Genomic DNA, 26,738 nt, shown 5'->3' on the forward strand with positions numbered 1-26,738 from the left:
TGGGAGGGAGACTGCTGCCTGTGCCAAATCGGGGAGGAAGGCTGCATGGGAGTCAGGGAGCGGGCGACAAAGCACTACTGCTTCTCAGGTGCTTAGATACTACCTTGCACAGTCATTCCCCTGGACTGGAAGGTCCTTGTTTATAGGGACTTGCTCTGTGTACCCCCTTATCCATCATTCAAGTATAATCCTAACCTGGATTCAGAAGCTAGGATAGCTCGTTCCCGAGGCTCAGCACCCTCCTCCATGCTGCTGCTGAAGGGCCCAGGGCTGAGAGGCCCAGGACTTGGGGGTGCATGAGGCAAACCCCAAGTGTGGCCACACAATGCAAGAAGAAATGGGGTGATGTCTATTTCTTGTAGTAGCTCCTCACAGGCATCTACTGCTGTCAGCAAATCCTGGGAGGTCACACTCTGTGCTTGCTGCAAGCTGCGGAATAGCCCTGATGGAAGTGGAAGGGGCCATGAGGCTCAAGCTCTGGAATGCCCTCGCCAGTCCCCACCCTGTAATCCCTGTATCTCCCCCAGGGCCCCACTCCTCCCTCCCACGGCCCTCCTGCTCACCACGGACATAGCATCGCTGTGCATGCTCCTGCAGCAGGGCACAGTGGTTAGCTGCCTCCTTGTACCGGGGTTCCATCCAGGCTGAGGACGGGGAGGGGTGGTCGAGGAACTGAGTCCTAGGAAGGGGAGGGAAAATGGAACTTGATCAACTCCCTTAAGTGATACCTCAGACTCATTAGCCATCCACACTCCAATGGATCATCTACAGACACATATCAAGTGTATTCATGGCCTAGCAAGTTCAAGGGTTTGCTGAGGGAAATCAAGCAAGGAGCCAGCAGGATATGGCAGCAACTTAACCTGCCCATGCCTATTAGTGTGTACTTACTTCTTGGCTGGGAGCCATGGCCCGGCGAGGACATAGGTCAACACTGAAGGCACTCACCGGAAGATGAGGTCTCGGGGCGCCTGAGGGGGCTGCATGCCAACCATTTGTTCCCTCAGCGCTTCCAGTGAACAGCTGTAGATGTAGACAGGACACCGGCTCCGGGGCCCATCTGCACTCTCTGTCTGGGAAGCCTGACGCCCAGCGTAAGCCTGTAAGTCTCGACGGAAGGGTGGGCTTAGCTCTCCTTGATTCTGGGCATTGTCTGTGAAGAAAAGGTGTCACGTGGTCTTCCACCCCTATCTGTTTCCCACTCCCACTCCTGCCCACCTTGAGTCGGCAGCCTTACCACTAGCCAGGGTCACACTGAGGACAGGGACTTGGGACTTTGTAGCTTTGACCCCAGTTCCTCCTAGATCTTTCAGACTGGGAGCCCCACTCCAATCCCCAAACTTAGGCTTTGTCTCCTCTTGAGGGGGTCCCTCCAGGCCACAGGCAGCCAGACGCTGGACATCTGAAGAGGATCAGACATAAATCAGAGCTGCCTGGTGGGCCGGTGAGGGAGCTCAGGGGTTTGTATCTGAGGGGGTTCGTGAGGAGGTCAGCAGCTGGCACCTGAGAAGGTAGCTGGGAGAAAAGTCAGAAACACATGCTGGGGGTTCACAAGCCTTGCATAGCAGCGCCACTGAGGGGGCTGGGCAGAGATGAGAGGCTTGAGAGTTTCAGGAAGACCTACACTCTGTAAGAGAAAAACAGAAATTAGAGAAATCTATAAGGGAATGTCCAACCCCTGTTCCCCTCCTCCACCCTAGAGCTGACTCATCTTAGGTATAGCTTGAAAGATCCAGGACAATGGAAAATGACGGCATTGTGTCATTGGCAGATGCCATTTAGTCTCAAGGGCGGTAGAAGGTTGGGGCCTGAAGATGTGGTGCTGGAAGGAGGTCAGTGTGACAAAGGCTCAGGGAGAAGAATCGGTGCTGACCAGGGAAGTAAAAGCGGAGTCTCCTGTGGCCTGGGTGCTGCCGACTGCTTGCTCCTTCGGGATCCCATGAACCCCCAGCAGTAGCCCCTCGGCACCTACAATGAGGGTAGAGATGGGTGAAAGAGGGCAGGGCCAACAGAGAGGAGGGACTCTGGGTTGAAGAAAGCGGGAGGAAGGGGAAAGCCAAAACTCAAAGACAGAAACCACCCTGTGAGGGTGGGGGAAAAGGGCTGGGCCAGGGTCTGGTGTCAGGATGCGGGGAACTCACCTGGAACGTGGCAGGTCCGCCGCAGCACCTCATTCAAGAAGGCAGCCTGGTCAACGGGGGTCAGTGGGATCTCCCGGTCACTCAGCTCCTGCCCCAGGCAGCTGTGCAGCAGGCACAGCACCATGTCGTTGGCGGGACAGGACCCCTCGGCGAAAGGGACACCCTCTGGCTCTGCCCGACACACACTCTGCTCAGCACCAAGAGCCTCCTGCTGCCCGGTGCCCCCGGCTCAGCCCTGACCAGCAAGGCCCCTCCCTCAGCCTCATATGGGCTCCTCCTGCCCCCACCACTCATCTGCTCACTTGCTGACCCATCTGTTTGTTATTTTCTAATACTTCCAGGCTTGCTGGCCCTTTAGGTGTGGGGTGAAAAGGTACCAGGTTCACCTACCTCTGGCAAGCAAGAGGAAGAACATCTGGAGCTGCTGGCACTGTGGCAGCAATCCCATTAGGTCAAAATGGAAAGGGATCTCATGGACGCAGGTGTCTCCTCCCTGATCCAATCCTACGAGGGAGGAAAGACAGGACACAGTGAGACCCAGATTACCCTACCCACTCCCCTGCTCCACCAGTGGGCCGCCTGCCCCACTCACCATCAGAGACCCTCGGCTCTGGGGGCAGAGGACCCCATTCCTTGCTCTGGCACAGCTGTATCAGGTATTCAAAGCTCAGCATGGAGCCTATGCAGGCAGCATCCCGTGGGTGGAGCTACAGGAAGAACATCAGAGGTCAGGAGTCAACCCCTCTTGGCCCAGGATACCCTGGGTTCCAGCTCTTCAGGAAGCTTCAACAGTCCCAGCCATTCAGAGGGACCAGGAAGCCCACAGGCTGCGGTACTCCAAAAGAGATAGCACCCCAATCCAGTGAGAGAGGTGTGGGTACTGTTCTGAGGACACTCACAGCTTGCGGGATCTCAGAATACGTCAGGTCCTGGAGGTGCTTCCAGCTTCCAGGGCCAGGTCCCACTCGCCCATACTGTGGCTCCACCCACACCTCAGTGACCAGATTGAGCTCCGAGTCTCCCTCCAGGGCCTCTACTTCCACATCATTGTCATCATCTGTCGAGAAGCTAAAGGAGGAAGGGCTCTGAGTCCAATGCACAGCCTCATGGCAGGGAATGAACCTCATGGAGGGAAGGAGGCAGGCACAGAGGACAGCCACAAGTCACACAAGGCCTTCCCAGACCAACATCTGCCTGATGAAGCATCTAAACACAGCACCCCCTCCCTGACTTTGGGATCAAGATCATCTCAGGATATGGGAGCCAGACCTCTAGGGGATGGTGGGGAGAAGGCTGACTCTGCAGAGGCGGCCCTCACAGATGGCCTGTCTCACCTGTCTTTGGTGGAGGTAGAGTGTGGGGGGAAGAGGATGTACTGGACAACACAGGTGTGCTTCTCTTCAGCTGCAGCCTGCCCTGGTGGTTCATTCTGTGGGCAAAATGGGAGATCTTGCGCAAATCCCAGCCAAGGCAGAGATCTGGCCTGGCCCAGCTCTGGCCCTCAGAATTTCAGTTCCCTCACCACATTGTCCTATGACTGCAGCCTCAGACTTTGCGCATCCTCTGGCCACAGGGTCCCTGTGAGGCAGTTTCCAGCAGTCCCAAGCCAGCTCAGAGGTGAGTGTCCCTGGGATTATGACAGACCTTGGTAGGGAGGTGTCATGGGGGATGGCACGTACCTGAATTGGAAGCTCCAGAACCATGTTGATGATTCCTTCTCCACTGCAGGCAAAGTGGAATCCTTCAGAAAGTCGGACTCTGAAGCCCCATAAAGGCCGGGGCAAGGCCAGGATAAGGGAAGAAGAGACACTGAGACTACAAGCTCTCCCCACATAGACCCACCTTCCAGCAGTCCTCAAGGAGCCAAGTCTGCTGGTGGTCCTGCTTAGACTGGCGGTCCCTCAGGGTATAACAAGTCCAGTGAGGATGAGAGAGGACAAAACAAATCGGGTGATGGGAGGAGACAGGGAGGGCAGCAGCAGATGCTGCTCTATACTTCTGACTGGGAATTAGAGAGGGGAAGTGTGTGCTATAGGCTTTTTGCTAGTGTCCCAGTCTACACTTGCTCTCTCCTTGCCCCGAGTGACCTGGCAGGCTTGGATGACATACTCAGTGAGGATGGAGAGGAGCTGGGCAATGGCGCTGAGAGGCAGCGCAGGGGCCAGTCCTGACGGGACACTCCAAAGCCAGCGCTGATGGTAGAGGTAGCGGGACAGTGACGCCAGGCTAGAAGAGGCTGAGCGGCCTGACACCAAGGGCAGTGGACCTGGTGGCTCCAGTGTCAGCAAGAAGGGTGCCCGGTAGTCCAAGGGTAGCTTCTCATACCTAGGAAATGGGACAACTCCCCAGCAATCTCTCTCATCCCCAGCTAAGCCATGCCCTTCCACACCTCGGTATTACTCATACCCCGCTAAGCCACACCCTTCCACACCTCTGTACTACTCATATCCCGCTAATCCATGCCCTTCCACACCTCTGTACCACTCATAGCCGGCTAAGCCACGCCCTTCCACACCTCTGTACCACTCATACCCAGCTAAGCCACATCCTTCCACACCTCTGTACCACTCATACCCGGCTAAGCCACGCCCTTCTACACCTCTGTACCACTCATACCCTGCTAAGCCATGCCCTTCCACATCTCTGTACCACTGATACCCTGCTAAGCCACACCCTTCCACACCTCTGACTTACTCATACCTCACTAAGCCACGCCCTTCCACACCTCTGTATCACTCATACCCCCCTAAGTCACACCCTTCCACACCTCTGACCTACTCATTCCTCGCTAAGCCATGCCCTTCCACACCTCTGTACCACTCATACCCCACTAAGCCACGCCCTTCTGCAACTCTATACCACTCATACCCCACTAGGCCAGACCCTTCCACACCTCTATACTACTCACACCGGGCTAAGCCATGCCCTTCCACACCTCTGTACCACTCATACCCCACTAAGCCACACCCTTCCACACCTCTGTACCACTCATACCCCACTAAGCCACACCCTTCCACACCTCTGTACCACTCATACCCCACTAAGCCACACCCTTCCACACCTCTGTACCACTCATACCCCACTAAGCCACACCCTTCCACACCTCTGTACCACTCATACCCCACTAAGCCACACCCTTCCACACCTCTGTACCACTCATACCCCACTAAGCCACACCCTTCCACACCTCTGTACCACTCATACCCCACTAAGCCACACCCTTCCACACCTCTGTACCACTCATACCCCACTAAGCCACACCCTTCCACACCTCTGTACCACTCATACCCTGCTAAGCCACACCCTTCCACACCTCACCCTGCTAAGCTACACCCTTCCACACCTTTGTACCACTCATACCCCGCTAAGCCATGCCCTCCACACCTCTATACTACTCACACCGGGCTAAGTCATGCCCTCCACACCTCTGTACCACTCATACCCCGCTAAGCCACGCCCTTCCACACCTCTGTACCAACCTGATAAGCAGTTTGTCCAGTGGCTTATGCAGGACCACAAGGCAGGGCCGGTCAGACAGGGCCTGCTGTGGCCCCAGCACGGGGGGTGACTTGGAGGGAGAGCCGCCCCCACCAGCGCCCCCTAGCCCTTTTCGTTTCACCTTGGGCGTTGGCTCCTTGCTTTGTACCCGGTGGGGGAAACGCAGCCGCAGGATCTCTTCCCTCAAGCCTGACACAATCTGAGGGGAAAATGCGGACACATCCTCTTACTCCCATCTCCTACAGGTCTGGGAGAAGGGGCTCACAGACAAAGTGAGACACAGCCCTCTTCTCCAGGTCTTCCTTGGTCTGGGGGCTCCTCCCTCTATTAGACCTGGCCCTGTGGGGTTTGGGGAGAGGGAGCTAGTCTACACCCTAGGGCTCCTTGGTCAGAGTCAGTCAGGGCCCAGCTCACCTTGTGCCGGGCCGGTGCTGGTGTGCCAATGGGAAAACCCAGGCGAAGAACCATGCATGGGGCCTTGGAAATGATACGGACCATGTAGAAGGAATTGGGGGGCTGGTCTGGGGCACTGGGGAGAAATGGGAGTCAGTGAGCAGCCCAAGGTTGGCAGGAAGTAGGAGTGAGGTCTGGGGTTAGAGGGAGACGTGGGATGAGGTGGGGGGGTGAAGGGACATCACTTTGCCCACCTGGAGAGCAGCTTGACATAAGAATAGCCCTCAACTAGTACGAAGCTGCTCCAGTCCCGCAGCAGAGAGGTCAGGGAGGAGTGGGAGATCCTGCACTGGATAGTGCTGTAGCGCCCATTGCTGCCCGGGGTGTGCAAGTGCTTGGGGATTGGTCTAGGAAGAGGGGTGTGGACTGAGGTTAGACCTCCCAGCCCCAGTCTTGGAGAAAAGGAATAGACTACTATCACTCTCTTCTAGGCCTTGCCTGAGGTTATGGGGACTGAAGAGCAGGGAGGCAAGGGAAAGGCTATAGTTTTTCCTTGGCCACAGTTGGTAAGAGCTCATCTGCTGCTCCCCTTCCCATCATTCCCTATCCCCCTGACCCCGATACTCCACACCAACTATGGCCCAGCCCTAAGGGCACCCACGTGTCATGCTCCAGGATTAGCACCAGGCGATGCATGTGCAGCCATCGCTGCCAGGAATTTGCATCCATGGACAGCACTGGCTTCCAGTAGGCAGCAAACTGGGCATGGGATGAGTCAGAACCACTGGGCTGGAGGGAGAGCACCTGAGGACAGGAAGGAAAGCACTATAGGAGCATCTGTAGAGGACCAGGGTACAAACTCCAAAGAGCAAACAAAAACCATGGGTGGACTCCGTTCAGAGTCAGAGACAGCAGTGGTTTGAGGCTACAGCCCAGCCTGAAGCACAGGCAAAAACTGTTTCCACTATGAAGGCTAGATTTGAATGACTGAGCCCAGGGACAGACTGTGTAGCCTTTTAAAGCTGAATCCAGGAGAAGGATGGAACCATAAGCCCAGCTTATGTCACCAACTTGGGAGAAAAGCCCCTAAATGGTGGCAGGACCTCATGATGTGGCCACTGCACACTAGCATAAGCCACTTGCCCATCAGTGTTAGGCTGACAGCGTGGACTGAGTGTGAAGATAGCACAGGACCAAGGAAGCTGTGGTCTTCAGGGAGTACACAGTTCATGGTGGCTGGTGGTGGATGCACACAGGTGAAGGTGGCTGGGGGAGCCCAGAGTATGCCACATGGAGATGGGGCAAGGGCTCACAGTCTGCTGGGACTGGGATACCACCACCTAGACACTGTGTGAGTCTTTGCCTCTGCCACCTGTGCTCTGTTCAGGACAGCCTGTCTGTATAGATCCTCCTCTTCCCCGGGGCCTTAGGGTGAGGGAGAAGAGAAGCTCTCAAGGTTAAAGCTTGGGCTTCTGGCTTAGGTGCCTTAGACGTGAGAAAGGAATAGAAGGTGGTGGTCCTGGGCTCCAGATGCTGTGCAACCCAAGGTGGCATGAAATGGGGCTACTACACTTCAGAGCTACTCACCGGGGTGGTGGAGCCTGGAGGGATGTAGAAGAGTGGCACTCCGCTCTTGGTGCTGTCAGGAAGCGTGAAATGCTCAGGCACTGAGGAGAAGGACTGAAGGTGGGCAAGCATCTGGTCTGTCTGGTTGATGCTGCAGAATAAGGGCCAGGCCTGAGCCATATCTGACTCTGCTGGGTGCAGATGAGGGGAGCCTTAGGGGGACATGGGACCCTGGATATAAGTCTGGTTCTCTGGGTGATGATCCCCAGCTCCCACCTTCGCAAATCTGTCCCTCCATACAACAAATGGGGCAGCACTCATTGAGTGATGACTTCACTGACCTCTGCAGCGTGTTCCAGAAACGCCGGATAACATGGGTACGATACAATGAACGAATGGGCTGCCTTAGTGCACAGGACACATCATGCAAAATGTCGTAGCCGCCTTCCATCGTCACTTCCACCCGTGTTACTCGAGGGCCCTCAGGTTCCAGGGGCCAGGGTGCCATAGCCACATACTCAATGCGCATGTTGTGTTTCCACAGCAGCACCAGCTTTACCTCCAATTGGGACCCTCCTTAGGGAGAAGTGGGAAGGCCAGTTAGGAGAAGGCATAGGACTCTAGGCCTGGAATTGAGTTCTATCTGAAACCCCCACCTACCTCATGGAACCCAGCCCTGCCAAAGGTTCCAAGCATGGTTCCACGGGTTTCAGGCCCAGAGCTGGCCAACTGACACAAACACAAGTTTGTAGAAACAATCTGAAAACCAGGCCAAGTTCAGGACCCTATACCACCCTCAGCTGGTTCACCTTGGGCAAAAGGAGATAGAATTGGGAAGCTCCATGCTAAGAGAATTAAGCTCTGATGACAATTCAAAACCCACTGTCTCAAGTGATAAGGTCTTCACTGTGACACTCTTTCATGTGTGATACATGTGGGTCTTCCCACACACAAATTCTTGAGACATCTATGGGATTACAGCAGGGCCTAATGGCCCTTACCTTTGGCCAGTGTGACCTCTCGGACACTGTAGCCCTCTCGAAGCCGCACCGACACGGTGCTGACCAAGTCGGCTGGCACCTCCTTTTCAGTGTGCTTCTTCCGGCGCAAGGCCAGGGCAGGGTTGCTGCTTGCAGAGACCAGGTGCTCATTAAATAGGCGGTGCTGAGAGCCTGGAAGACCAGTAGAGATGGGGAAGGAGACACTGGTTATCTGCCAACTGACAGATCTGTAGGGGGAAGGGGCTATGCTGAAATCACTGTGAGGTAACAGTGCCAGCAGAGCCAGCCCCAGTTACACTTTCAGTCCTCCAGGGCCCCATAATCTCTGGGCCCATTCTACATTCCCTCCTTCCCACACCCACCTCAGTGTGCCTCTCACCGCAGTAATATTCAGGGTTCAGTGCTTCCCCACTGCGCAGGAAGGAATAGAGGAGAAATGCCCGGTGGTAGACAGTCAGACCCAGGTTGCCTGGCTCTGGCTCAGGACAAGTGGACAGGTAGGACCCAAATGTTGCCATTGCGATGAACTTCATTAATTCCACATTGGGCACATGGCCAAAACTGCAGTCGTAAGAGTAAACTCCTCCCACCTGGAAAAAGTGAGCAACAGAAGACCTAGCTCTGACAGAGGCATAGGAGAAGGAAGAACAGGAGAGAAAGAGACTGGGCTAGGTGGCTGCTCCCATTCCCTGGACCACAGAGTGGGAAGTAGGCCAGTGTTTTCCCAGGACAGAGCACCGTCTGTGTCTTTCCTTCCTTAAGCCCTTCTGTCTGATGCCCATGCTAACCGGCCACAGCATCCTCTTTGCTTCCTCCTCGATACCTAATGGCCCACCACCTCCTTCCCTAAAGATTTTGGCAACTGGTTCGCTAACTACCTGTCATCACCCTGAGAGACTTCAGTTTATCAACACTTCTCAAACTTTAGAGTGTATGAAAAACACCTGGGGATTTTGTTAAAATGCAGTAGGTCTAGGGTGGGGCCTGAGATTCTGCATTTCAAACAAGCTTTCTGCTGGTCTGTGGACTACATTTTGAATACAATAGCTGTAGGTGGGAAATTAGCAAACTACATATACCCTGAGGGCCAAATCTAGTCCATCACCTATTTTTGTGAACCGAGTTTTATTGGAACACAGCCACACACATTTATTTTGTATTGTCTGTGGCTGCTTTCACGCTTCAACAGCAGAGCTGAGTAGCTATGACGGACCAAGTGGCCCACAAGGCTTAAAGATTGACTGGCCTTTGCAGAAAGTGTTTGCAGACATGCTCCAGATTACTCATTCAAGTCCCTGCCCTCTCAGTTCCTTAACTCTCATCTCCAGTAACTTTCTCTATTCCATTCACCTGCCTATAGGCTACACGCTGGCTCTTGGCTTCAGGTGGAACAAATTCATCTTTGCAATTTCAAATTGCCATAACCCACTGATTACATACAGCACTATTCCCTTAGCTTCCTCCCACCCTCCTCCTGCTGCTGCTCTTTGACCTCACTGAGACTGCCAGGCCTTGAACCTCTGCTCTCTTCAAATCTATCCACGTTGTCCTGACCCTCCTTTCTCAACCCAGCTTGGACCCTACATTCAGACAACTTCATAAGCATTGCTCTCAAATCCCTGACCCTCTTCACTCTCATCTGCTTCTTCAAAACCCCAACTAGGATCACAGCCTCTATTCTTGGCCAGTGGTGCCCAAACAGAGAAAACTGACAGTTGTGTAGGTTGGCACCACACCAAAACATATGACACCCAACTCAGCTAGTCCTTCAGGGCAGTCCTCAATACTGTTCCTTCTTCCCAACTCTGGCCTCTCTTCCTTACAGTACTCGGCTTCACCTTTTACTTCAGAGAGAAATCGGAGGTCCTTCGCAGACATCTTCCCTTCTACTTTCTATTTTCAAAGAAAGAAACGACACTTCCCTGCTCCAAAAGAATCCCTCAATCTGTTTCTTAAGACAATGCCCCCCTGTCAATTTAGAGACTTTACTCCACCAGCCTCCCTTTTCCTTCCTTTATTTTCAAACTCTTCTTCACTACAGATCCTTAGAAACATGCTTAAGTCTCTAGCTTTAAAAACAAAACAAAACACTCCTTCACCCTGTACTTCCCTCTGGTTACCATTCTCTCTCTTGCTCTGCTCTTGATCTCAACAGCCAAATTTCTTGTGTCAACACTTGTCCCTATTTCCTTCCTTCTACCCACTCTTCAATCCCCTCACCACCTCTTCACTAAAATGGCTCTGAAAAAGATCCCCGTGACCTCCTAATCACCAAATCCAAAGGGCACTTTTCATTCCTCATTTTACTTGATCTTTTTGCTACTTCTCACAGTGTAGTTACCATGTGAGAGGCAGCAGAAAGATCAAGTAAAATTTTCTTCCAAAAATTCTGACTTCTCTGACACCACAATCTTCCGGTTCCTGGCTGATTCTTCATTCCTTGCTGGGCCCTCTTCCTACGAAAGACCTTGAACACTGGTGTTCCCCAAAGTTCTTCCAGGACCCTCTTCTGCTCTCAATTACCATCTGTACCCTGATAAATCTTAAATCTCTACCTCTCAAGCAGTGTTTGTCTCCTGAATATCAGGATCTGTGTATTCAATTGCTACCTGCTACAAATAGCAGCCATTTCTTAAGTGATTATGTACAATGCTACATACTTTAAATGCATCTCACCTCCCAGCGAGATAAGTACTTTTACAATCTCCATTTACAAATGAATCTGACCTAAGAGGTGAAGTGATGTGCCCCATGTCACACAGTTAGTAAGCGCAGTCAAGATTTAGACCAGCATGCCTAACTCCAAAGGTGATGTTCTTAACTGTCTGTGTTCAACCACAGGCACCTCAAACACAACATACACAAACTTGCATTCATCATCTTATCCTCACTCTACCACAACTGCTTCTCTTCCTTTTGCTCTGCTGCTACCCAGTCATCACTGGAGTCAGAAACCTGGAGACACCTTTTAAGCCCTCTTCTCTCTCATTTCCTACCCCCATCTTGCTAATCATGAAGTCAAGTTGACTCTGCCTCTTCATTTTTCTCAATCCCCCTAATTTAAGCCCTGATCCTCTCTCACTGCAATTAGTAGCCTCCCCAACTTCCCCTCGTCCTTCACCCAGCAGCAAGAGTGACCTTTATAAAACATAAACCCAACTAATGACTTTCCTTCTATCTATCTGCATCACCCACAGAATTATGCTTAACCTCATTAATAAAGCAGAACCAGATTTTCATGTTCTGGCCTGTGCCTACTCCTTCAGCCTTGTTTCCCATAGCTTTTTACCTCCTTCCCTGCAGTCCATCAATCCAAATTAGCTGCAGTCCCTGACTATGCCCTTTCCCCCTTTGGTTAAGCTAGTTTGAGCAGGGTTTTCTGACCCTTGCACTCAAAACAATAATGACTAATCTACAGGGGGAGGTGGGACTGGAAATGACTGTCAGATTTCAAATTCTGCATTCTTTTTGCTTTAACAGCTATTTCCAAAATCCTAAGGAAAGAGGAAAAAAATGAGAGTCCTCTCCCACCATGCTACCTACCTTCTAGACATGACTCCTTCCCCGCATGTAACTAAGTAATTGACTTTACCTGGGAAATCACTGCCTGTAAGAAAGTAATCAGCCATCCCAACTTTGTGTGAGATATTCCATTTCTCTCTCGTCCTTCCTAAAAAGTCCTCACCTGGACAAAGGAACAAGCCACAGTGCCACTGCGAAGCTGGTTCAGCAGCGTCTCACAGACAGCAACATCAGGTACACTGGTCACCCCATCCGTGATCACGATAATCCCTGGAGCACGAAACACTAGATCAGACCTGGAAACATTGGCCAGACCAAAGTTACAGGGAGGCACCCAGCTGACAGGGTCCTGAAGGGCTCAGTGTCTTCCCACCAATGTGGGCAGTTTCATAAACTGAAGTTTTATAAACTTCAAACACCTTTCCTTCTCCCTTACCCTCCTGCTTCTTCCTCTTGAGTGCCAGATCATAACCTTCCCTAAGTGATATCCTTGGAGCTCTACTCCTTCTAGGGTCTCTGATGGTTGTCAGAGCCGAGGGTTCCTGATACACACTAATACAGACTTACATTTTGCAAACAAGGAAACAGATCCTCTTCCCTGGGGCCCACTGATTCCCTGGAACTGCTATCTTTGTTAGCAGTCAGCCCCACCCTTCCTGTATCCCTGCTTCCCCAGTCCCACCAATATTCCTTCTACTGACCTGCACTAGAGTTTGAGGGTAATAACTGCAGCGCCAAGATGCCCTGACGAATCATACTGACCAGGCCAAGATCAGCTGTCACCATGGAGACGCCTACCTTCCGGCCCAGTAGGTCCCCTGACTCTGGGGACTGGTCTTCTGCCTGCCCCAAATTACAGAAAAGACAGAATGGGGCAGATGGCATTGCTGCCCCATCCACAGCAAAGCCAGAATTTACAGCCCAGCACTTCTCAGGCCAGACAGGCCGAATCCTGTGAGAACCTCAATTCCCCTACTATGTGGCTGAGTCTTGACTGTGCTCCCTCCCCGTGTGTGCTCAGATACTGAACCTCAGAGGTGAAGGGAGTTCGGCACCAGATGAAGCTTCAGACTGTACTGAAGTAGGGCTTCTCCATCTTTTGCCAAGAAGGGCCCCTTTCCACATTTTTCCATCACTGTCATGAAATATTTTATACCTCAATCAAATTACATGACCAGTCATCAGGCACACAGAACTGCCATTTGCCTGGCTACTTCTGGGGTACCCAAAGTGATGAGACAGGGAAGTCTAGTGGGCCCAGGCAGCTTTATCTCTGATTGTACAAAGTGCTAACTAGAGGTCAAAGCCACACATAATCACCTTCTCAGATCCACTGGAGGAGAAGATCTGGGGCTAAAAAAAAATGCAAACAAATGGATTTCACATTTTCTCCCTGAAAAAATCTGTGTTTTGGGGAGTATATATATCTGAGTCCTGCTCCAACAGGGAGCGTGTCATGAGCATGCCTATCCTTGTCTCACTTTGCCCCAGCTCTTGGCCCTTTTTTGCCCTATTTGGACTATCCCTCCTCTCTGCCCTCTGTCCTTAGCTGTTCCTCTTTCTAACTTGCCTCTACCCACTTTCTCTCTTACATACCTGGCTCTGGGGATCGTACTGCTGCTGCAGCATGGTGGCCACCTTATCCTCAAAGAGGCAGAGCTGCTCATATATCTGCTGCAGGAACACCTCCCGCTGGGAAGGGTCCAAGAGGCAGCCCTGTACCAGCACCTAAGAAGCACACAGGAAAGACTGAGACAGGACAGTCAGGGTGGCACAGACCACTACACTTCTGCTCTGTTTATTCTCCATAGCTCCATCTAGGCGATCCTGACTTCCTACCCAACCAGGGTCTAAGGTATGACTCCACAGCCAATTTCCCCCTTATCCAGTCTCCATCAGTCCTCAGCCCAGGTCCCGGGTCATTAGTCATCTTTATCTGGGGTCACAACTTCCCTCCGCTTAGGGTCTTCCACACTGGGCTTCCCCAAACCCCCACATGGGGGCACCATAAAATCTTCTATTAATAGCTTTTTCTACATTGGCCTACAGGATGTCTTATGAGCTGCCCCTCCTCAGCCTGGCAAAGCCTTTTTTATTCTCATACTTTTTAATGCTTTTTTATTTCTAAGCATACTGACCAGCCCAAGATCAGCTGTCACCATGGAGACTCCTACCTTCTGTACACACAGAGGCTATTCTAGACCTTTTCAATTTTACAAAAATTAGCTGGGCATGGTGGTGGGCACCTGTAATCCCAGCTACTCGGGAGGCTGAGGCAAGAGAATTGCTTAACCGGAACCTGAAAGGCGGAGGTTGCAGTGAGCAGAGATCATGCCACTGCACTCCAGCCTGGGCTACAGAGCAAGACTGTATAAAAAAAAAAATTTTTTTTTTAAATTTTTGTGGGTACATAGAAGGTGTATATATTTATGGAGCACATGAGATATTTTGATACAGGAATACAATGTATAACAATTACATCATGGTAAATGGGGTATCCACCACTTCAAGTTTTTTTGTTTGTTTGTTTGTTTTTTGAGACAGAGCCTTGCTCTGTTGCCCAGGCTAGAATGCAGGTGCGATCTTGGCTCATTGCAACCTCCGCCTCCCAGGTTCAAGCGATTCTTGTGCCTCAGCCTTCCTCAGCTGGGATTACAGGCATGGGCCACCACACCCAGCTAATTTTTGTATTTTTAGTAGAGACGGGGTTTCACCATGTTGGCCAGGCTGGTGTCAAACTCCTGGCCTCAAGTGATCCACCCACCTCAGCCTCCCAAAGTGCTGGGATTACAGGCATGAGTCACCATGCCTAGCCCACCTCAGGCATTTATCCTATTTTTTGTGTTACAAACAATCCAATTTTACTCTTTTAGTTATTTTTAAATGTACAATACATTACTGTTGACTGTAGTCAGTCTACTGTGCTATCAAGTACTAGATCTTATTCATTCTTTCTAACTCTATTTTTGTACCCATTAACCATCTCCCCTTCCACCTCCCCCAACTACCCTTCCCAGCCTTTGGTAACCATTGTTCCACTCTCCATCTTCATTAGTTCAATTGTTTTAATTTTTAGCTCTCACAAATAAGTAATATGCCAAGTTTGTCTTTCTGTGCCTGACGTATTTCACTTAACATAATGTCCTCCAGTTCCATCCATGTTGTTGCAAATGACAGGATCTCATTCTTTTTTATGGCCGAATAGTATTCCGTTGTGTATATGTACCACATTTTCTTTATCCATTCATCTGTCAATGAACACTTAGGCTGCTTCCAGATCTTGTCTATTGTGAATAGTACTGTAATAAACATGGGAATGCAGATTGGGTATACACCTAGGAGTGAGGATTGCTAGATCATATGGTAGCTCTATTTTCAGTTTTTGTTTTGTTTTGTTTTTTGTTTGAGATGGAGTCTCGCTCTGTCACCCAGGCTGGAGTGCAGTGGCACTATCTCAGCTCACTGCAATCTCCGCCTCCCAGATTCAAGCAATTCTCTGCCTCAGGCTCCGGAGTAGCTGGGATTACAGGCATCCGCCACCACGCCCAGCTAATTTTTGTATTTTTAGTAGAGATGAGGTTTCCCCCATGTTGGCCAGGCTGGTCTCAAACTCCTGATCTTGTGATCCACCCACCTCGGCCTCCCACAGTGCTGGGATTACAGGTGTGAGCCACCGCGCCCAGCCTATTTTGTTTTTTGAGGAACCTCCAAACTGTTCTTCATAGTGGTTGTACTAATTTACATTTCTACCAAGAGTGCACAAGGTTACCTTTTCTCCACATCCTCACCAGCATTTGTTATTGCCTGTCTTTTGGATAAAAACCATTTTAACTGGGGTAAAATTATATTGTAGTTTTCACTTGCATTTCTCTGATGATCAATGATGTTGAACACTTTTTCATATACCTGTTTGCCATATGTATGCCTTCTTTTGAGAAATGTCTATTGAAATCTTTTTTAAGAAATAAAAAAAATCCCATTTTAAAATCAGATTATTAGATTTTTTTTTCTTATAGAGTTGTTTGAGCTCCTTATATATTCTGGTAATTAATCCCTTGTCAGATAGGTGGTTTGCAAATATTTTCTCCCATTCTGTGGTTGTTTCCTCACTTTGTTGATTGTTTCCTTTGCTGTGCAGAAGCTTCTTAACTTGATGTGATCCTATTTGTCCATTTTTGCTTTGCATGCTTGTGCTTGCGGGGTATTATCAAGAAATCTTTGAGCCAAGCATAGTGGTTCACATCTGTAATCCCAGCACTTTGGGAGGCCAAGGTGGGAAGATCGCTTGAGCCCAGGAGCTAGAGACCAGCTTGGTAGAGACCTCATCTCTACACAAAAACTAAAAATTAGCTGAGTGTGGTGAAATGCACCTGTAGTCTCAGCTACTCAGGAGTCTGAGGCAGGAGAATCACTTGAGCCCAAGAGATCAAGCCTGCAGTGAGCTGTGTTCACACCACTGCACTCCAGCCCAGGCAACACAGCAAGACCTTCCATGGAGAACACAGCCAGTACCAGAGTTTATGCAGAGGGTGGGTGAAGCTGTTGATCTCTTTACAATCTGCACAGCCTATTGTGGGTATTTCTGGGCAGGGAATTCCTTTGCCTGTTTCAGGAGAGGTTTACTGATTTGGGGCTTATATGTCAGATCTTTGGTTTGGGTCTCATTTTAAGGGTTGTTTGGGGGCTGGGTGGTCGGCCTTACACGGGAAGTGGATAGACAGTGGATGAAGTTGCCGGGTGCGGTGGCTCACGCCTGTAATCCCGGCACTTTGGGAGGCCAAGGTGGGCAAATCATGAGGTCAAGAGTTCGAGACCAGCCTGGCCAACATGGTAAAACCCTGTCTCTACTTAAAATACAAAACATTAGCTGGGCGTAGTGGCAGGTGCCTGTAATCCCAGCTACTCGGGAGGCTGAGGCAGGAGAATTGCTTGAACCCGGGAGGCGGAGGTTGCAATGAACCAAGATCATGCCACTGCACTCCACCTCAGGCGACAGAGTGAGAGTCTATCTCAAAAAAAAAAAAAAAAAAAGATAGTAGATGAACTTTTCTGCTCTATCTTGTGGGCAGGTGATTTTGCTTTTGTTTTTGTTTTTCATTCTTCCCCCTCCACAAGCCAAAGTCATTTCACTTGGTTTCCACTGTGTGGACAGTGCTGGAGCTCAGCGCTTGATGGAGCTGGGTGAGCCCTAGGTTGCAGACACGGCAAAGCAGAGAAACTGTTCTTCTGGTTCCTGCCCAAGCTCAAAGGGGCTAAAGCCCTTCCCAGGGAGGAGGGTGTTCAGGAGCCAGACTTTCGGAGCGGAGGCAGTTTCCAGTCTGCTGGGTGACTGTCATTCTGCATGTGTTCCCTGAGCTGGAAAGGGCTGGAAGCTTTACGCATGAACCATGGAGAAGTAGCCATTACCCCTGCCATGGGTAGAGGGGATCCTAACTGGGCCCCCTGGGTCAGGCTAGAGCCAACACTGCCAGCTGCCCCCTCTGGCCTGCTGGCAATGCCACAGGTGCCCAAGAAGATGGGGGATACCTGTGCCAGAAGCCAACCTGGTCTTCCCAAGGGGCAGTGCCCCCCACGAAGACAGAAGTGAGAGAATAAAGTTCCCTGTAGATCCTCTACTTCTGGGTTGTGTTTTTCAAATGCTGACATTTCAGAGGGGACCCTACAGAAGCCCAGCTGGCTTCCCCCAAGGACTTCCCCTTTGCTGGGAGTGGATTTCCACATGTGCCTTTGATTTCATATAGATCAGGCTTTACAGTCACCAATTCAGCTGCCAGAGTCCCTGGACTGGCGGTTGGCATTTTCTACAGAAGAGGAATGGCCTCCCTTACCCTGCTCCCCACCCAGGCAGGGCAGCACAGGATCCAGCAACTCAGTGCTATCAAGATCCCCCCCAAACCCCCAATATACCCCACCTCAGAGGCCTTGCCTGGGCATCCTCGAGCCCCCATGTTCCTCGCCATACGCTGATGCCTGGCAGCTATAGCAAACAACTCATGTTCTTTGTCAAAGGCCTGTAGTGAGATGATTTTGCTTCCTTTGTTTTGTGAGTTTGTTTAAAATTGAAATTAGTTATTTCCTTCTGCTGAACAGTATTAAATAGAGCAGGATATTGAGTTAATCTGCTAGATTAGACACAGAAATCTTTGCCCAGTCCAGTGTCATGCAGCGTTTCTCCAATGCTTTCTTTTAGTAGTTTCATAGTTTGAGGTCTTAGATTTAAGTCTTTTTTTTTTTGAGACAGTCTTACTCTTGTCAGCCAGGCTGGAGTGCAGTGGCGCGATCTCAGCTCACTGCAACCTCTGCTGCCCGGGTTCAAGCGATTCTCCTGCCTCAGCCTCCCGAGTAGCTGAGATTACAGGCACCTGCCACTGCACCCAGCTAAATTTTTTTGTAGTTTTTTAGTAGAGATGGCGTTTCACCATCTTGGCCAGGCTGGTCTTGAACTCCTGACCTCATGATCCACCCACCTTGGCCTCCCAAAGTGCTGGGATTACAGGTGTGAGCCACTGCACCTGGCCACATTTAAGTCTTTAATCCATTTTGATTTGATTTTTGTGAGATAGGAATCGTTTCATTCTTCTGCATATGAATATCCAGTCTTCCCAGAACCATTTATTGAAGAGACTGTTCTTTCCCCAATGTATGTTCTTGGCATCTTTGTCAAAAATGAGTTCATTGTAGATATATGGCTTCTGGGTTCTCTGTTCTGTTCCATTGGTCTTTATGTCTGTTTTTATGCCAGTACTGTGCTGTTTTTGGTTACTACAGCTTTGTAGTATAATTTGAAGTCAGGTAATGTGATTCCTCCAGTTTTGTTCGTTTTACTCAGAACAGCTTTGGCTATTCTGGGTCTTTTGTGGTTCCATATAAATTTTAGGATTGTTTTCTCTATTTCTATGAAGAATGTCATTGGTATTTTGATAGGAATTGTACTGAATCTGTAGACTGCTTTAGGCAGTGTGGGCATTTTAACAATACTGATTCTTCCAATCCATGAACATGGAATATCGTTCCAGTTTTTGGAGTCCACTTCAATTTCTCTCATCAATGTTTTATAGTTTTCATTGTAGAGATCTTTCACTTCTTTGGTTAAGTTAATTCCTAGGTATTTTATTTTAAACTATTGTAAACGGGATTACTTTCTTGATTTCTTCTTCACATTGTCTGCTGCTGGCATATAGAAATGCTACTGATTTTCTGTATGTTGATTTTGTATCTTACAACTTTATTGAATTTGTTTATCAGTTCTAATAGTTTTTTGGTGGAGCCATTAGGTTTTTCCAAATAAAAGATCATATCATCTGCAAACAAGGATAATTTGACTTCTTCTTTTCCAGTTTGGATGCCCTTTCTTTCTTTCTCATCTGACTATTCTAGGTAGAACTTCTCTTTTCTCTCTTTTACGCTCGAAATCCTCTCCTTAACCCCCTAATGAATGCTCCTTCCTTCCCTTTACCCTCACCAGATAACTCCTGCCCTGTGCCCTCTTCAAAGAGAAAGGAAGTCAGTCAATAGAACGCCCTGCTTACCCCAAACTGGAGGGTACACTACTCTCTAACTCTCTGAAAGCATCCCCAAAATCTACTGAATGTTTACATCTGTGTCTTTGTTCTTCCTTCGAGGTGCTGAAGAAAGGATTCCTCTTCCTTCTCTTTTTCCCTGTAGCTAATCTGTCCATCTAATCTTGAGCCTTTTGTCTCTCTAATATCTTCATTCTTTCTCCATGGGCTCCTTTTCTTCTACTTCAAACATAAATAAGTGTCCCCACCCTAAAATTGTATATAGACCCAGCAGTCCCCGCGGTGGCCCACAGGATCTCACCCCTCTTTCCCCATCACACTCGTACAACCTGCCCCACATGTCCACTTCTCCCGGACCCTGACCCCATGGAACAACTACTTTGTTACTCTGTTCCCAACTGGATAAGTGGGTGGGGCGAGCCAGAAGAGGCAAAGTGGGACATTGTCTCACTCTACAGGCCCGTGGGAAGGAAAACGAGCAGAACTGGAGCCATAAAAAGGTGAGAAAGATGTTCCTATTCATATTGTTTAGAATAATGAAAATTGGGACAATTCAAGTGGCCAAGAAGGGGCTGGCTAAACATATGGTAAGATATGATGAAACAGTAAGTTGACAGGACATTAAAAATCACATTTTCAAAGAATATTTAGTGACATAGAAGAATGCCCATACTATATGTTAAAAAAAAAAAAAGCAGGACAGGCTAGGCACAGCAGCTCGTGCCTCTAATCCCAGTACTTTGGGAGGCTGAGGTGGGAGGATCACTTGAAGCCAAGAGTTTGAGACCAGCCTGGACAACATAACAAGATCCTGTCTCTACAAAAAAATTTAAAACAATTAGTCAGGTGTGGTGGCACGCACCTGTAGTCCTAGCTACTTGGGAGGCTGAGGTGGGAGATCACTTAAGCCCAGAAGTTGAAGGTTACATTGAGCTATGATCATGCCTCTGCACTCCAGCCTGGGCAACAGAGTGAGACCCTGTCTCTTAAACAAAACAAAAAACAGGACATAAAATCATGTGTCTAGAATGAGCCTCTTGATTCTCCCTTTCTCTTTGGGTAGAGATGGAGGTGAGGGAGGATAAAGACACACTCACAAAATTAGAAGAAAGTTCCATAAAATGTTGGAAATTAAGCCAGGCGCGGTGGCTCACGCCTGTAATCCCAGCACTTTGGGAGGCCGAGGCGGGCGGATCAGAAGGTCAGGAGATCGAGACCATCCTGGCCAACACGGTGAAACCCCGTCTCTACTAAAAATACAAAAAATTAGCCGGGCGTGGTGGCGGGCGCCTGTAGTCCCAGGTACTCGGGAAGCTGAGGCAGAAGAATCGCTTGAACCCAGGAGGTGGAGGTTGCAGTGAACCCAGATTGCGCCACTGCACTCCAGCCTGGGTAACAGAACAAGATTCTGTCTCAAAAAAATTTAAAAAAAGGTTAGAATTTAATACGATACCCAGAAACAACTACTGTTGTTTGCACAACTCCTGTTGTTTCTGGGTATTGTATTATAGATGAGTTTTGTTTTTTCCTTTATATTTTAATGTATTTTTCAAATCTTCGTGGACATGTATTATATATGTGAATTAACTTTTTTGAGACAGGGTCTCACTCTGTGGCCCAGGCTAGTCTCAAACTCCTGGCCTCAAATAATTCTTTCACCTCAGCCTCCCAAGTAGCTGGGATTACAGGCACGCACTGCTGTGCTGTGATTTAACAGGATATATCTTGTTTTTTTTTAGAACCAGAGTCTCACTCTGTTGCTCAGGTTGGAGTACAGTGGCCTGATCTTGGCTCATGGCAACCTCTGCCTCCTAGGTTCAAGCAATTTTCATGACTCGGCCTCCCAAGCAGCAGGGATTACAGATATGCACCACCACACCCAGCTAATTTTTTGTTGTTGTTGTATTTTTAGTAGACAGGGTTTCCCCACATTGGCCAGGCTGGTCTCAAATGCTTGGCCTCATGTGATCCACCTGCCTTGGCTTCCCAAAGTGCTAGGATTACAGGAGGCATGAGCCACTGTGCCCAGGCAGGATACATCTTGAGGGAGCCACAGAGAAAATGAAAAGGGTGGCTCAGGGCAGCCAAGTGGCCCTGGGGCTTAACTGATGAAATCCTCTCCTTTCCTATAGCTGCTGTCCTTATTCAGGCCTCCTCCTCTCTCCCATGCTACAATAATCTTCGCCTATTCTCCCATCCAGACTTTGTCCCCAAATCCATCCTCCATATTAGCCACAAAATACTGTGATCTTCCCAATGTACACATGTGATCCTGTTACTGTCCGTTTAAAATTTTCAATAGTTCTCCACTACCTATGGCTAATTATTTTAATAGCTAACATTTGCACGTTTTGTACGTGGCAAGCACATTTCTAAGTGCTTGACATGTATTAATTCAATCACCATATGATATAGGCAATGTTAATATCCCCTTTGGAAAAAGGACATAGATGCACAAAAAGGTTAAGTAACTTGCTCAAGGACATACAACCAGTAAGTGGTACAGCCAGGAAGCAAACACAGGCAATGTGATTCCAGATCCAGCGCTCTTATCCTCCACACTGAACTTCCGCATAGAATAAAGCACAAAGTCCTTAGCATCACACTGATGGCCTTTCATAACCAGCTCCCACTTATGTCTACAGTCTCCTCTTTACCATCCCTTTCCACATTCAAATTTTACTCTGTTGACACTGAATAATATGTAGTTCCCTAAAACACCTGTGATTGAGAGTACAGGTTCATAGTACCATGTGTTTGCTTTTGCTGGTCCCTCTGTCAGAAAAGTCCATTTCCCCTTCTTTGAATGGTTAACCTCAATTCAAATGCTGCTTTGGGCCAGGCACAGTAGCTCATGCCTGTAATCCCAGCACTTTGGGAGGCTGAGGCAGGTGGATCACTTGAGGTCAGAAGTTCGAGGCCAGCCTGGCCAACATGGTGAAATCCTGTCTCTATCAAAAAAAAAAATACAAAAATTAGCCAGGCGTGGTGGTGGGCACCTGTAATCCCAGCTACTTGAAAGGCTGAGGCAGGAGAATCGCTTGAACCCAGGAGGTGGAGGGTGCAGTGAGCCGAGGTTGCACCACTGCACTCTAGCCCGGGCAACAGGGCAAGACTCTGTCTCAAAAACACGAAAAACAAATGCTGCTTTGTCTGAAAGACTTCCCTGTTGTGGCCCCATGCTTGGGTGGGTGCTCCCTCTTGGTGCTCCCATAGCACCTGAGTCATCTTATCGGTGCCCTTATCACATTCAACTACAATTACCTCCCTTTAATATCTATCTCCCCCCATTAAAATCTCAACTCTTCCCATCAGGAGAAACACAAGGTCTGATTCATCTGTGTCTTCAGGACCTGCTCAGGCCTGGTATAGATCAGGCTTCATTAAGTGTTTGCCAACCTGAACCAAGTTTTGAGTGATTACCTAACATCCATGCTCTCCCTGCCTTGGCTATCAGTGCCTGCAAAACCTGACCCCTATGTGGGGATGCAGCCCACAACTGATAGTCCTAACGGCTATACTAGGAAAGCACTTTAAACTAGGGCAGAGGGCTGGCAATCCCTGCCCTGGGATCCAGGTATGCACCAATTTTGTTGCTGTATGTTTCAGACCCTTAGATCATGTTCCCAATATTTTATCTCTCAAATCCAGTTTGCTAGCTTAGGTGACAATGCAGCCATCAGGGACAGTTTCAGGGAAAGCCTTTACCAATGAGTTAAGGGTAGTTAAAAGCAGATGAGGGGAAACTGGGTCAGTGCTTATCTAAGTCAAAAACAGATATTCCAGTAACAGACTTGGCCATTCTCCAAAAGGAGTGTCTTGTGATAGCCTCCTTGAGTGCTGGATAAGCCCTGTAATTATCTGTGTGGTCAGCATTATACCCAACAGTTCACACGGCCCTCAAAAAAAAATGACCCATGCTGGGCACAGTGGCTCACACCTGTAATCCTAGCACTTTGGGAGGCCGAGGCGGGCAGATCACCTGAGGTCGAGAGTTCAAGACCAGCCTGGCCAACACGACGAAACCCTGTCTCTACTAACGTAAATAAATAAATAAATAAACTGGGCCTGGTGGTAAGCGCCTATAATCCCAGCTACTCGGGAGGCTGAGGCAGGAGAATCGCTTGAACTCAGGAGGCGGAGGTTGCAGTGAGCCGAGATTGTGCCATTGCACTCCAGCCTGGGCGAAAAGAGCGAAACTCCGTCTCAAAAAAAATAACAACGAAAAATGACCCTCCACTATCCTTGAAACCAATTATATTTCTGGGTTATTTGCTGTCTTTCAAAATCACAAAACTATTCCAAAAGACCATCTCGTGAGGGTACTAGCCAGAGCCAGCACATCAGCAAACCATCCAATAGAACTAAAGGAGAAGAGGGGAACGGAGAAAACAGACATCCAGTGGTCAGAACCAAAGAGATTTACAAGAGCGGTGAAAAAGGCAGTTGTCCAATCAACACCAACTGACCCGAAGTCTATAGGAAAGCCCTTTAAGTCCAGAGGAACTGGTTCTTCTCAAGGGGAGAGAGACTCATGAGGATGACTAGAAAACAGGTTCAAGAAGCCAGCAGAGCTCGGGACTTTGGGGACAAACAGCAGAGACAGGATAAGGACTTGGTCAGAGGACTAACAGAAATTTGGTCTGAGGGTACAAACTTGGAGAGATGATGCAATACCTGGTGGGACTGCAGTCCAATGATGGAGGAGTAGGCCTGGATAGTTACGTAGATCTCAGGCTGGAAGTCGATGCAAGATCCAGGCACTCGGAAGGGCCGAAGCAGCCCGCCTAGGCAGCGGGACAGGGCATGGAAAACTTCATCAAACAAGATCTCCCCTGTGGAATCATCCTGAGGGCAGAGAAAGAGCACTCAAGAGGGTCCAAAGGCAGCCCTAACCAGAGGGCAGAAACATGCAGCTTCCATGGGTCAGTAGGACACTTAACTTATGGCTGATCACACACCCAAATACAGTGCCACACATGGAACAGTTTCTTGGGTGTTTTTTGGAACCAAAAACAACAAAACCAGGGTCTTGCTTTGTTGCCCACGCTACAGCACAGTGGCCCTGATCCCGGCTCACTGTAGCCTCGACCTCCTGGGCTCAAGCAATCCTCCCACCTCAGCTTCCTGAGTAGCTAGGACAGGTGCATGCCAGCATGCCTGGCTAATATTTGTATTTTTTATAGAGAGGGAGTTTTGCCATGTGGCCCAGGCTAGTCTTGAACTCCTGAGCTCGAGCAATCAGCCCGCCTCGGCTTCCCAAAGCACTGGGATTGCAGGCATGAGCCACCACAGCTGGCCCAGTTCTGTTTTTAAACACCCAACATTCCTTTATAAGCCTGTCTTCTCTCCAAAATGGTAGGCTGGGACCATTTTTCACTTCCCCGCAGGCCTCTCCCTCTCCTCACACCCCACCCCATCCTTTCTTCCCACAGTCTCCCTTCAATCCTTTACCACAATGCCAGTAGATGGGCTAAGGTCCAGCTCAATGACAAACCGATACTGCCAAGCCAGGAAGGTGACCCGGGTGGAAGGTACAAGGAGGAATGGCCTTGGGACCACTGGTTCATCTGGCTGCCACCCAGGGGGCAGGACACTGAGGACTTCCAATTCCTGTTCAGACTGAAGCTGAAAATTAGTATGGAAAGAAAAGGAAAGGATTAGCGAAGTACCCCTTTCTTCCCAGGACCTGCCTTCTATATCCCAAATGACATATCATTGGCTCTACCTCCCTCAATCTAACCATATACTCTTCCTCTCACTCTCTGGAAAAATTATGTTTTAAAATTTCCATCATCTTGTAGGCAGTCCCTTGCCCTAACCAGACTTAAGAGTTAGTCTCCCTCCCTGTCTGTTTCTAGTCTCCTAAAAAACAGATCCTTCTGGGCTGGCCCCTCACATCTTTTGTGTGTCTAGGCCTTACCAGCATCTCCTGGGGTGTGGCCTGCACAGTTTGGTGCAGATGACTGAGGAACCAAGCCAGGCGAACATTTCGGGAGATTCGATAATCCTTTTTCATTAACAGGAACACCTGCCCAGCTTCTTCCACCTGGGAACAAAGAGACATTAATACATCTTTAAAAAATGGCACCGAGTACCTGGAACACACAGATCACTGTGCAAATAATTTGCCCAAGGAACTCACCATCTGTGAGAGGGAAAGCAGCAGAGGAGAAAAGTTTACCCCAACCTCCATGCAAGGTGTTCCCAGGGAGTCAATTCTCAACTCTCTGTTTCTGTTTGCCCAATACAGACCTCCATATAGATGAAGTGACCTTTCCATATTGTTTCCACAAAGTTTATGTGAGTTTCACCTATAAACTATAAGCTTTTGAGGGCAGGGGCTGTGTCTGATTCTATTTTTATGCCCCTGTGCTTGGCAAATTGCTACAAACAGAGCAAATACCAGGACAAGTCCCTAATACATTACATGAATGCCAGACAGTTACTCCTAACAAGTCTTGACAACAGCAGGCACTGAAGAAATTTTCACCAAAGGAACAGCAAGCCTTCTGAATACCTCAAAATCATACTTCTGTGGGTCATAGTCCCCACCCCCGGACTTCTCAGTTGTCAGCCCTCTAGTTCTTGCCTCCATTGCCTCATAGGTGACCACTTCAACAATGCTCTAACAAGCATCGGTTCCCTTGCCCATATCCTTGTCCTTCCACTACACATGTCCTGTCAAATCTTATCTGGGGATGAATCTGACATTTTCCCTTATCCACACATATACTATGGTAGCTGCACTTGGACAGAAAGAAACTTGTCACCTTGCCAGCAGTGCCCACTCTAGCAGGCCTTTACCAGTCCTCTGAATTCTCCTGGTCAGCAGCCTTTCCTGTTCCCCACAGGAGGTTTTCCAATCTCTCAGTCCCCTCCCAGCAGATAAACTTGCCCACAGTTCACCGAGGAAATAAAGGTCAATTGGTCTGAACTCCCCAATGTCTCTTCCTGATTAAACCTTATCTGTCACATTCCTTACTCCCTTTCTCTTGTCTGTCCTACACAAATGGCAAATTTCTCCTCCTGTGTCCCTGATTAATGAGGGGAAGAACACCAGGCGGCCAGAACTAAAGAGTAGGTAGTAGAGGAGA

General features: G+C 49.2%; 1 protein-coding gene across 10 annotated transcripts in view; it reads right to left on the minus strand.

The window, feature by feature from the left end:
* The window catches only part of SZT2 (SZT2 subunit of KICSTOR complex), a 64,070-nt gene that overhangs the window by 25,484 nt on the left and 11,848 nt on the right, over window positions 1-26,738 (minus strand). For 6 of the 10 annotated variants that reach the window (XR_010124773.1, XM_054491540.2, XM_063657027.1 and 3 more), the window contains 27 exons: window positions 25,565-25,690; window positions 25,096-25,269; window positions 24,319-24,489; window positions 13,718-13,849; window positions 12,823-12,964; window positions 12,285-12,391; window positions 8,979-9,189; window positions 8,600-8,770; window positions 7,940-8,174; window positions 7,620-7,749; window positions 6,694-6,836; window positions 6,287-6,439; window positions 6,054-6,168; window positions 5,621-5,838; window positions 4,251-4,466; window positions 3,821-3,899; window positions 3,476-3,570; window positions 3,041-3,209; window positions 2,734-2,848; window positions 2,532-2,645; window positions 2,142-2,312; window positions 1,874-1,968; window positions 1,504-1,627; window positions 1,238-1,402; window positions 949-1,153; window positions 564-679; window positions 196-442 (listed from right to left, as the gene is read on the minus strand). Coding sequence is in view for 9 of the 10 variants with exons in the window: in XM_054491540.2 (XP_054347515.1) it covers window positions 196-442; window positions 564-679; window positions 949-1,153; window positions 1,238-1,402; window positions 1,504-1,627; window positions 1,874-1,968; window positions 2,142-2,312; window positions 2,532-2,645; window positions 2,734-2,848; window positions 3,041-3,209; window positions 3,476-3,570; window positions 3,821-3,899; window positions 4,251-4,466; window positions 5,621-5,838; window positions 6,054-6,168; window positions 6,287-6,439; window positions 6,694-6,836; window positions 7,620-7,749; window positions 7,940-8,174; window positions 8,600-8,770; window positions 8,979-9,189; window positions 12,285-12,391; window positions 12,823-12,964; window positions 13,718-13,849; window positions 24,319-24,489; window positions 25,096-25,269; window positions 25,565-25,690 (4,139 nt within the window). In the remaining variant the exon portion in view is untranslated. Of the gene's footprint in view, window positions 1-195; window positions 443-563; window positions 680-948; window positions 1,154-1,237; window positions 1,403-1,503; window positions 1,628-1,873; window positions 1,969-2,141; window positions 2,313-2,531; window positions 2,646-2,733; window positions 2,849-3,040; window positions 3,210-3,475; window positions 3,571-3,820; window positions 3,900-4,250; window positions 4,467-5,620; window positions 5,839-6,053; window positions 6,169-6,286; window positions 6,440-6,693; window positions 6,837-7,619; window positions 7,750-7,939; window positions 8,175-8,599; window positions 8,771-8,978; window positions 9,190-12,284; window positions 12,392-12,822; window positions 12,965-13,717; window positions 13,850-22,391; window positions 22,527-24,318; window positions 24,490-25,095; window positions 25,270-25,564; window positions 25,691-26,738 lie in introns of those variants that run through there. The other 4 variants (XM_063657025.1, XM_063657031.1, XM_063657041.1 and 1 more) reach the window with 4 other exon arrangements.

This window comes from Pongo pygmaeus, chromosome 1, assembly GCF_028885625.2.
Source record: "Pongo pygmaeus isolate AG05252 chromosome 1, NHGRI_mPonPyg2-v2.0_pri, whole genome shotgun sequence".
Taxonomy (NCBI): domain Eukaryota; kingdom Metazoa; phylum Chordata; class Mammalia; order Primates; family Hominidae; genus Pongo; species Pongo pygmaeus.